General features: G+C 47.9%; 1 protein-coding gene across 1 annotated transcript; it reads left to right on the top strand.

Annotated features, from left to right (window-relative positions):
• Positions 1 to 865: 865 nt before the first annotated feature.
• Positions 866 to 7,585, top strand: LOC119358458 (probable disease resistance protein At1g58390). The gene is made up of 9 exons (XM_037624993.1): positions 866 to 1,272; positions 1,339 to 1,671; positions 2,521 to 2,776; positions 2,888 to 4,360; positions 4,450 to 4,647; positions 6,141 to 6,798; positions 6,908 to 6,972; positions 7,061 to 7,516; positions 7,571 to 7,585. The coding sequence occupies exons 1-9, from the start codon at positions 866 to 868 to the stop codon at positions 7,583 to 7,585; spliced, it is 3,861 nt and encodes a 1,286-aa protein (XP_037480890.1).
• The last annotated feature ends 4,016 nt before the right edge of the window (positions 7,586 to 11,601 follow it).

The following is an 11,601-nucleotide window of genomic DNA, read 5'->3' as shown; positions in this document are numbered from 1 at the left end:
GGTATACGATGTTACTGCATTCTTATGTATTACAATGTACGTATATAGATAGCACATAGAGGAGATTAGTAGTCGGTGACCTAGATCCAACGAGCTGGATGACCGCCACAGATTTAAGATGCACTCTATGAAAAATGCATTTGGCATGTATACAAGGCCACTAACAGTATTCGAGGCAAAATTTAATGATGTTTTCTCGTATTAGCAACTTATTTAATAATTGTATGCATGTAGTCATAATGACATTGTGCTACTTCCTTCTTATTTCTTCGTTGCATGCATGCGGATGTATTAATAATATCGTTTAACAAAAAGAAAAGTTGGCTTGTAAAGCAGTCATTAAATTTAACTTCGTATCTGTAATTTAAGTTTGTGACCTTGTATAAGGTAATAGAGGGAATAGGAACAATGCGTCATACTAGTGGTAACCGGCCTTAGGCCTGCCCGACGTGTGTTTGGACGCCCACTGAGAGGAATGGATGTCTAAATTGTACTACCTCTGTTCAGTAAGGTAGGATGTTTTGGCTGCTCAACTAGTATAAGACATCCATGTATAAGTTGTTAGCCTCATTTTTCTTTTCATTTTTCTTCAATTTGTCGGAGACTCGCCGGAACAGGATAATGGTTGTGCGCTTGGGAACAAGCGTAGGTATGAATACGGTCTTCACGCGCATGTGACTAGCCAGTTGTATATGTGCCATGACGTGCATGTGTTTTGATATCAGCGAGGCAGTGTCTTTTTAGACAGTTGCGCGGCAGCAGCCGAGGTACCATGGATCCAGATCTGACCAACAGAATATTTACGCCTCGATGCAGTAAGCAGCACTGTAGTATCGCTTTGTAGCTCCACCGTGCGAGCTTAGCCATGGAGTTCGCCGCAACGGCTTTTGGCATCAGCGTGCCTTCTATTGTGAAGCTGCTCAAGTACGAGTGGTTCCTTGACAAGACCGTCAAGGACGGGGTGGCGAGCCTCCAGTCGGAGCTGAGGAGCATGCTGACTTTCCTTCAGGATGTCTCCTCATTGCCGCCGGAGCAGCTCAAGCCGCACGTGAGGAACCATGCCTTGGCGGTCATTAAGCTGAGGTATGATATCGATACAAACCTCGAGTCCTTCAGGGGGCGCATGGAGGCGACCGAGGGCGCCTCTGTCCCTCTCGTGAGCAAGGGGCTTATTAACCATCAGATGGAGATCTACATCCAAGATACACGAATCAAGATTAAGGAAATCCATGAACTTCATGGCATTTATCCTTCCAAAGATGACATGCAAATGCCAATTTCTCCAAAAGAAATGAGCTCACGCCAAATAGCCGAGGAGAACCGGCGCATGGATGACAGGGACAACCGGGAATCCAACCCGCCTGTTGGCCTAGTCGGGGCAATTGACGATGTAACCAAGAGGCTGTCCAAGGCTGATCTTGTCTCCATTGCCGGGATGGGAGGGATGGGCAAGACCACCCTAGCTCGAGCAGTGTACGACAAGATGAAAAAGGAGGGGGATTTCGATTGCAACGCTTTTGTTCACATCGGCGAGACACCTGACATGCACAAGATTCTTGAGGCCATCTCCACGCAAGTTCAAGACCAGATGAAAAAAGACCATGTGATGAGCAATGAAGACCAGGTGGGAAAAAAAGATGATGAGGTGAAAAAGCTCCCCAGGGATAAGAGGTACGCATGAATGTTCCAATCGACGTTTGCTACAATATCTCCAATTGTATCATACATACTAGAGAACAAATATGCTCTTATCTTCAGATAGAACTGCAGTCATATATACTAGGAGTAATAAATACTTGAATCACAAATTCGAAAGGCCATGTATGCGATACCCACGTGTTACATTCTCCATATCATGATCAAATATTAGGTGGGTTATTATATACTACCTATCTGCATTAGTTTTTAGCAACCATATATCTATTGTATTGATTGCTACCGTAAATTTTCAATTATATCGCTTGCAGTACATACATTTGAAAGTGACATGACCGATTCACTGCAAAATTGTGGTAGCATTGTACATGCAAAAAGCCAACCTTCTCTGGTATCAATTGCTACTCTGTATTTCCGATTATTTGGCTTGCCATACATACATTTGAAAAGCGAAACTATAGCCCAACCTAATAGCACATGATGACCAAACATTGTCTCATTGTACATGGGGACAGTGGTTCTTCTCTAGTATTAATTGCTACTATGAATATTTGATTATTTGGTTTACGGTATGTACATTTAAAAGTCACATGGTAGATTCACCACAAAATGTACCTTTGAAATTGGGATTTCCAGTTCTAAATTATAATGCCATCCAAAGACACTAGCCATCAATATGCGTAACTTTCAAACACTCCAACATCATGATACAAGCATTTTACAAAGAAACAGTGAATAGCGTTGTTGGTAAATCATCCGACTGAATATTCCTCCCTTTCCTGCTTTGTCACCTGCATTATTATTTTAATCAATCTGATTTGTCGCGTTTGTTGATTCAATCCTCTTGCCTTCTACTGTGAATAGGTGCTTATTCGTCCTTGATGATATATGGGATGAGGAAACTTGGAACTTGGTTAAACATGTTTTTATGGGTAGTGTTGGAAGTAAAATCATCATCACCACTCGTAACCTTCAAATTGCCAAAGAAATAGGTGGCGATGGTTACGAGTTAAAACCACTTACCCTTGAGGACTCTGGAAAATTACTTCAAACCAAAGCTCAACCTATTACCCGTGATGACCAAATAATGTGGCATGAAATTTTGCGCAAATGTGATGGTGTACCATTAGCTATCACTGTGATAGGTAGCTTGCTTGCTAAAAATCAAAGCAAGGGGTGGCGTAAGGTATATGATTCTATTAAGTTTGGTGATAAGGGGGTTGTTTTAGAGGACGTAAACAGGGTACTATCTAGTAGCTATCGTGATCTACCACCTAAAATCAAGGATTGTTTGTTGTACCTAAGCCTGTTCCCGGAAGGCCATTGGATCGAGAAGAATATGTTGATATGGATGTGGGTAGCAGATGGCCTTGTTGATGGAGGGTCATTTGAGCTGGGGGAGTCCTACTTCAATGAGCTATTGGATAGGAGCATGGTCCAGTGGGCGGTGAGCCCTGGTGACATTGGGCAAGGTGGTTGTCGCGTCCAAAATTTGATGCTTGCCCTCATCCGCGACCTGTCAAACATCGAGAATTTCTCCACTGTGCTAGACATGAAGCAGGGGAGCACATCTCAAACCACACCCATTCATAGACTAGCCATCCACCAAAAAATCAATCGACTCCCTAGCCAAGAAGTGGGGCTGGTGCGGTCATTTGTTGCCAGCACGTGCCCCGGTAGTAGTATGCCCCCACTCTCCAAGTTTGCACACATGCGTGCAATCGATCTGGAGGCTTGTGATTTATCCATCCGTGAAGTGAAGCGTCTCGGGGAGTTGGAAGAGTTGAAGTATGTTGGGCTTGTCGGCACACCTGTAGTCGAGTTCCCAGCAGGAAAAGGATCCTTCAAGGTCCTAGAGACGCTCGATGTGACGGGGACCGGCATGAAAGTGCTGCCGCCGTTCGTGGAGGATCTAAGGAAGCTGAGGTGCCTGCGTGCTGGCAAGGGTACGACGATGATGGGCCGAGTAGGGAAGCTAACGTCCTTGGAAGAGCTATGGCTGCACTCGGCGGACAAGTCCCCTGAATTCGTGGCCGAGCTCCGGAAGTTGACCGAGCTGCGGGTGTTGGTACTCCACTTCGACAAGGTGGACGAGAGCATGCAGAAGAAGCTGGTGGAATCCCTGGGCTATTTGAAGAAGCTCCAGGTCTTGCAGATTTGGTTCGACACAGAGGGAAAGGGGAAGGTTCGCCTCGACGGCTGGGAAGAAAATGTGGTTTACCAGAAGCTCCACCAGCTGCTACTGTTCGGGGCAATTCTTTCCGAGAAGACACCGTGGGTTCACCACGGGTGTGCCCCGGGACTCTCCAGGCTACTGCTGCAGGTGGAGACCCTGACGGCGGGACACATGGAGGTGCTCGGGGAGTTGCAGTCGCTCCGCTCCCTCTACCTCCACAGCGAGGACAAGTACCGGCTGTCGTTCATCGCCCGCGAGAAACAGTTCCCCGTGCTGGAATACCTCAACACCAACATAGAGCTAATATGCGGAGACGGGGCACTGCCGAAGATTCAGGAGCTGGAGATCGGTGGCATCAGGGTAGGGATTGACGCTGGCCTTCGGGGGAATATGCCTCTACTCGAGAAGGCCACCTACCACCTCGACTGCAAGGGTTGTGGCTTCGCGGAGGTTTACAAGGCAGAGGAAGAGCTAAGGCAGGCGATGGAAGGCCGCCGTATAGCCCTCTCCATAAAGAGATGGAACAACGTAGGTTCTCTTGCAAATTGCATCGCACATCGATCTCCCCCGTTCCAACAAACTAACTGATGGTGTGCCCCTTTTTCTTTCTGTCTCAGTTTCAGTTGGAGATGCAGCATCAATTCATTAGGCCACTGATGAGGGCATTCACGGGGGCCTTGGATGCAGGAAGAGTAGGCAGCCCTGCGTTTTTCGATGCACTGTCGGATTCTTTAGCTGGGGTTATGCAAGCAATGGGAGCACCACCCACGCTCGCAGTGGGAGATGCTACATATGACAGAGGCTCTTCATCTCAGGTAACCCCTAATAATTGAGCTGCTAGCTAGGTTAGCAGAAGTATACGTTTCTTCTTCTTCTTCCAGTGAAAATTACACTATATTGTAGGCAAAAACTATGTATGATCCTCAGCCTCCAAGGAGAGCAGCCTTGCATTTTGACAAACTAAACTAGTGTCAGACTTATTTAGCGACTCAGTCAGGATAAGACTTGCCCCCGGTTGTGGATTTGCAAGACAATAATATATTGAATTTTTTTTAAGAAAAGGAGGATGACCCGCGATCTCTGCATCCGGGAGATGCATGTGGCCATTTTATCGATTACTTTAGAGGACTTTACAAAGTAGAACAACAAAATGACTGAATCCGCCATCTAGGCAACATCTGATACTACTCCTATCCATAAGATGAAAGCGGCGCAACCTGGGCCACATACCCAAAACTCTCACCTAAGCCTAACATCTAAAGCCGGAGACCCCCATCGAGCCACACACCATGTACGGGGCACAAACCGGTCCGACGTACTCACATGTGTCGTCGCCGCCATCTTCCACTGGTCCATCTTCAGAGCAGCTTGAGGTGTCAACCTTGGCAGGTCCTCCGCCATCAACGCCACCACGACGCCAAACGACGACCTCCACCCACGCGAGTCCATCTCCAAACAACGGACGTAAATCCATGCTAGGATAGGACCGCACCACCGGCGTCGCCGACCACCCACAACCGCCACCCAACCCCAAGGTCCCGAAAGCAGCGCCTTCAAGAAGGGAACGGCCCCTAGAGCGCCCCCCCCCCCCCAACAAAGTTAGGGATTTCGCCCTGGAGACTTAGGGGAAGGGGACGTGAGAAGACCAGTCCATACCGACGCCTCCAAGGAGGGGAACGGCGCCCTCAGGCGTTGCCGTCGGTGCGGCCGGCAATGGTCAGCCAGGGATTTTGCCCAAACTAAATCCCCGCCACCAGCAGCGCATCCTATACAGAACCGGCGAACAAGGGAAGCGCGGCCTGACCAGGCTGGCCCGCATGCCGAACAGGGGAGGAGTGGAGGCGCCAGATCTCGCGCACCGGGCACCGCAGAAGCCGCCGCCAGCCGCCAACGACCACTTGGATCCCGCCGCCGGCGCGGCCAGGACACCAGATCCACCGCCCGCATGGCTGCTCGCCGGAGCCTGACGTGCCTCGTCAGAGGAGCCTCCGCTCCAGATCTGGGACTCCCCACGCAGAGGCAAGGCAGCCGAGGCCCCGCCGCCGCCATCCGTGGCGCCCCGGGCATGCCCGGCGGCTGCCTCAGGCGGCGGCGAGGAAGGTAGGGGGGTGAGCCCGGCGGCGCGGCTAGGGTTTGCCCCCCTTGTCGCCTGAGCGGGCGGCGCGGGGGAAGGGGAGGGGGAAGAGTATATTGATGCAACACATTACTTGACTTCCTTCAGTTCATTTTAATTAGTGTAATTTTTCTGTAGTCTTGCATCTCCATCAGACTTGTGAATGATTGCCTGTAACCACGCATGTACTCGCAGGGACACAACAATGCAATAGATCAAGCTGCTGCTCGTACGGAAATGTGGAATGATTTCATGCAGCTAATGAACACCAAGATAGATGCTATCATGAAGAATGTGATGGAAAACAAAGATGGCCACCCATCTACCTCCGACGTTTATAAAATAGTGCAGCTAACAATACCAGATGTTGTTCGTCATTTTTCGCAAATTGTAGCTGGGCCAGAAATGGTTGCAGCTGCAAAAACCTTTGACCCTTCGGGGTTGCCAATGCAGCTAAATGTGTTCTACACAGCTCAAGGATCGAGCCGCGAAAGCTTTGAAATCGATGGCGACGCAATGGATGCTAGCACCCGTCTTGCAAAAGATGCAATGACTAAGGAGCAACGAGCTTGGATTAGGAACATGTACAAAAAGAGCAATCAGCACCCTGAAATGGTTGCTCTGAGAGAGAGCATGGAGCAATACAGAGCAGCAACGGGCTTCGTACGTGTGTCGGACTACTCGAGAATGGTGAAGCTTTTCTCACAAAATTGCATTTCTGCGGCTGAAGAAACGAACGGCCCAGGAAAGGTCCGTCGTGTTACCCTGAAAAAGAAGAAAAAGGCAAAAGTATTGCAAAAGAAGAAGATGAAAGGGCCAAGGTATCGCCCCCCAAAAAAGGAAAAGTGCCAAGGTACTTAGATTTTCTATTGTTAGAATGAATGAATGATACCAGTTACATTGCATGTCCTTTCTTCTGTGCTCCAGCTGACACCGCACTTTGTCTTATCCTCGGCTTGCAGATGCAGAAAACAACTTAGCAGAAAGCTCCGGTGCATGCGTCAGCTGCGGCAGGCTGCCGCCTAAGGTGCCATTAACAGTCCCACACGCATTATATGTGTTAGGTGCACGTTGTTTATTACTCAAGCCTGCATCTTAACGGTTGTCCATGACAGGTCGACACCGAAAGTGTGGTCTCCTGGCTCAACTCCCGGGAAGCAGCACCCTTTTTATCGGAGGAAGCCGATTTATCGGGAATGGGTCATGCGGCTTATGCAAGAATATTTGAGAAGTGCGTGCGGAACCCTGAGATGATTGCTACCATGAACAGCGCGGCGAGGAAATGGGGATGTTCCGGCATAAACATGATCAGCTTACTTAAGGACGACACGGTTGGTTTAGCAATGGCGCAACTGATGGTCCCGGATATCTGGGAATATCTCCTCGATCAGCAGTTGCACGGGACAGCCTGGATGGCTGGTGTGGAGCAGGGCGCGGGTGTGCCACCGGCCGATCGTACTGCCCAAGAATGTGAGGACATCTCCGATATGCTGGAGGAATTATCGCTGTCGCCGTCCGTGGAGCAGGACCTTGCTGCTGATGCGATCAGTCCACAACGTAGCTCAGCTCAGGTAAGAGCCATCTCGTTTACCGTATTGGGGATTTCCTTTTTCTTTTGCGAAAAGGGGACAAAAGATTAGCCTTATTCCTTTACCATAGGACATCACCGCTCTTCTACTTTATATACTCTTGTGTGACCGTAAGTATTAATTGCCCTGATCGGCCTTTCTCAGAGACGCTTGCTTCTCATGCATCTCGGGATCGAAGAGGAACGCCAAGTGTATATGTTTTTCAAGTCATCCGAACACGCCATGAGGGTACGAACATGTCTTCGCTAGCTCCATTTCAATTCATTTGAATCTGGATCAGCTTCTTTGTACGGGTCTAATAAGTGGTTGCACTGATTACTTACAGGTTTTTGCTTGGTCGGCCTCAAGGATTTCCAACAGCAAAAACAAAAGTAAAACCAAGCTCTTTTATAGAAACTAAAAGAAGAAAACCAATTTATTTTTTGCAAAAAAATGAAAAAAAATTAAAACAAAAAATTTAGAAAGTGTCTCTTTTGCGTCTTTTTTTTTCTGAGTTTCTCTTTTTTTGTGTGTGTGGGGGTGGGGGTGGGGGGGGGGTAGAGGGGAGTTTGTGTGTGTCTCTATGCGTTTTCATTTGTTTTTTTTTGGGAGGGTGGGTGGGGAACTCCGCCTATGCAATTTTAGGTGCATAGCCGGTCCCAAGCCCGGATGAAAGGAGGAGGGCCCAACCATTTATAACCTCATTGAATTTTTTTATTTTTTATTTCTTCAATTTGCATCCGTGTTCGTAGGAGGGTCCCTGCTCATTCCCGCAAAAAGAAGGAAGGTCCCAACTGTAGCGGGTCGCCAAAATTACTGGTACTAATCACACTCCCTTTACTATACTATATGGTCGCATGTAGGAGTATGACATCTGCCCCTTCTCTTTTCGACAGGACGCAATATACTCCATTGACGCGGCGAGTATGTACGTGGAGATGAGTCGGGCAAGTAACGCACACGACAACAACATTGCCTGGAGCAAGTGGATAGAAATACTATCTCCAAGGAGGATTAAAGGCCACAGAAATCAGAACAAACCCAGGCAAAGCACAGCAGATCAAAGCCTGGTCTGGACAGCACCTAGAGTAGTTTCCTCATGCTACACAAAAAGGGCATTGCTTGATTTACTCTCTTTTTTATTACTTCTTTGTATGTGTACATAACCTAATTAATGAAAATTTACAGTAGAACATTTTGTTCTACGGTCTTTGCTTAAAAAAAAAAAACATTGACTGGAGCCTCACGCACCATCTTGCATGCATTCTGGACAGGTTGATAGTGCGCAACCATGCATGGGCATGCGTCTTGAGCAAGACAGTCTAGGCGCACATCTGCATGTGACCCCCGAGCATGAACCCTAGGCAATATGATGAGCACACACTATGGCGTGACCTAGGCATGAACCAACAAGCAAGACTGGTCGCCACATGAAACATGTCTTTCATGCGTCCGTCTTCCCAACCTCCCAGGTTTGCTTCGTACCTGTTACTTAATTCTGGTTTTCTCTTATATTTGGTTCTTCCAACCATTTTCGGAACAACAATGAAAATGTGATTCCAGCATTTCCTACCCAAAGAAAATGTTTACAAAAATGCCTAGAACAACGATAACTAGGCAAGGATACTGATATGCCAGTTTGAGGGAGAAAAATGTTTATTTCCCTAGGTAGCACCTGGGTTGTACATTAACTGAATAAAAGGCTCTGTAAAGCGAGTATAAAACCTTATTAGAAGAATTTGTAACACAGTATGCATCTTCCTCATTTCCGCTGCTGAGGATGAAGAAAGTGCAATCCTGTGGCTTTGGAGTGAAATGGATTAGTTGCCTACCGAGAAGAGGAAGCTTTATTGGAAGCTACTCCGTCCATCTCACAATATAAGACGTTTGTGCAAGCTAACATCTATGTTCTTAATAGCTTTATTGGAAACATGTATTCTAGTTATTGTGTCATGATCTACAATTTGGAACTTGTTCTTAGTAGCTCTTGTTCATAGCAGTTATACATTGAGATGTTCTTTTGGGAAATGAGGAGAAGGGACTGCACAAATTATAGTATGTACAAACATGGAAAGACCATTATAGTTTCATCATGGTTTCTGAATTTTCTAGTGTCAGATGTTTCAAAACTGGTGAAATATTGTTATCTGGCCTCCGTTCATGTGTACGTTACATTGTTAATTAGCTGCACCTAACTAGTCTAATGCCCTGTCCAGCCTTAGTATCATGTACAGTTTTCGAGCAACATAGACACTTCTCTAATGTCATCCTTACACCCAGGTCGGAGTGTCAGCCGATGCCCCTGACTTTAGCAAGCACCTGACCAACGTCCCACCCGAAACCGTATTGAGGAAGAACAACGGCTGCGTGTCAGGACCCTGATTCCATTTTACATCGATCTAGCTGGTAACATCTCATATCACATTGCGGCCTCACGCACGCTATTCCCACCGGTGTCGCCTTACCATGGGCTGGGACCGTTTGCGTCTTTTGGCTCACGTATATGATAGTGTCGCTAGCATCCATATGACAGAACCCGGGCCGACATGGCTAGCCGTGAACCCAAAGCGGCACTAACTCATGGAGACAGGCATACATGAATCAACTTCGAGCATGTCGGTCGGCAGCGTGTGAATCCGGGCTGTAGCACTGGGCTAACAGGACTCCGGTAACCCGGGCTGTAGCAGGCTAGGCAGGACTCCGGATGTCACCGCGTGACATTTCCCCGAAGGGACAGACACAGGAACAAAGTGAAACACATGCCGGCCAGTCAAGTGTCCTGAGCAGTAGTGCTGGGCTAGCAGGACTCTGGTGAACCGGGCTGTAGCGGACTACTATGGCTCAAGGAAGCACTAGACTACATTTCCCCATAAGTGAGGCTGCCAAGGATAAACAACTAGATTGTCGGATCCCACACATACCAAGCATTTCAATCATACACACAATATGCTCGATATGTGTAAATACAACATGGCATCACAACATAACTCTACGACTCAAGCATTTATTCATTAGGCTCCAAGGAGCGAGATATTACAAACATGGGTCTCATGACCCAACATTCAGAGCATACAAGCAACAAGCACATGCGGAAGCTTAACATGTCTGAGTACAGACATCTACAAATGAAAAAGGCTGAGAAGCCTGACTATCTACTAGATCCTGCCGAGGGCACAAGATCGTAGCTGAGGTATCAAGCTAAACGTCGAAGTCCACGCGGAACTACTAGCGAGACAGACGTCTCTCTGCAAAAACATAAAATAGGCAAACGTGAGTACAAATGTACCCAGCAAGACTTACATCAGAACTAACTACATATGCATCGGTATCAACAAAGGGGTAGTGGAGTTTAACTGCAGCAAGCCAGCTTTGACTCAGTGGCTAACCTGAACTACGACTGCAAGCAACTCTTTTGAGGTGGCGCACACGAGTCCACATATTCACCAGTTCAATACACCACTAAGGATCCGCTCCCGTCTCCCTACGAGAACGCTATCCATAGCACTCACGCTTATCTTGCGCATTTTAAAGTATCCACTTTCACTTGTCTACGAACTGTTATAGGCAACCCAGAAGTCCATTTCCGCGGACACGGCTATTCGAATAGATGATGTTAACCCTGCAGGGGTGTACTTCTTCACACACGCTCTCTCCACTTATCGCCGTTTACACGACATGTACTCGGCAACCTTCAAGCGGAAGCCCAGTGAGGGTGTCGGCCACGGCCTACCTAAACACTCAAGTCTCTAGTCCAGGTTTATCGCCTATTCAGGTTCCATCCGCAGGGAGTCCGGCCGAGGTTTCCACATACGGCCCCGAACGATGTGTACAGGGTTCCGAGACACCAAACGGGCGCCCGGCATGCCCGGCCACGTGCCTACCGCAACACAGCCCACCCCTCGGTCAGCGCTGCGCACGGCCCCCAGCATAATACAAACACCAGAAACTAGTTGCAACTCTTGGACAGAGGACAAGGGTGATTAAGAAGCCGAGAAAGTCAATTAAGGATCCCAATGCGTGGTAGTAACTATTTCATGGATCACAAACACAGAACTCAGTTCCTGAGGACGGTTTCAATGAGACAACCC

Source organism: Triticum dicoccoides, chromosome 2A (assembly GCF_002162155.2).
Source record: "Triticum dicoccoides isolate Atlit2015 ecotype Zavitan chromosome 2A, WEW_v2.0, whole genome shotgun sequence".
NCBI lineage: Eukaryota > Viridiplantae > Streptophyta > Magnoliopsida > Poales > Poaceae > Triticum > Triticum dicoccoides.
The sequence above is the reverse complement of the archived record's forward strand: the minus strand, read 5'-3'. Positions and strand labels throughout refer to the sequence as shown.

Coding starts and splice junctions, on each gene's coding strand:
- LOC119358458 (XM_037624993.1), top strand. CDS start 866: ATGGAGTTCGCCGCAACGGCTTTTGGCATCAGCGTGCCTTCTATTGTG. Junction 1,273..1,338: donor TCCAAAGATGACATGCAAAT/GCCAATTTCTCC, acceptor CATGGATGACAG/GGACAACCGGGAATCCAACC. Junction 4,361..4,449: donor CCATAAAGAGATGGAACAAC/GTAGGTTCTCTT, acceptor TTTCTGTCTCAG/TTTCAGTTGGAGATGCAGCA.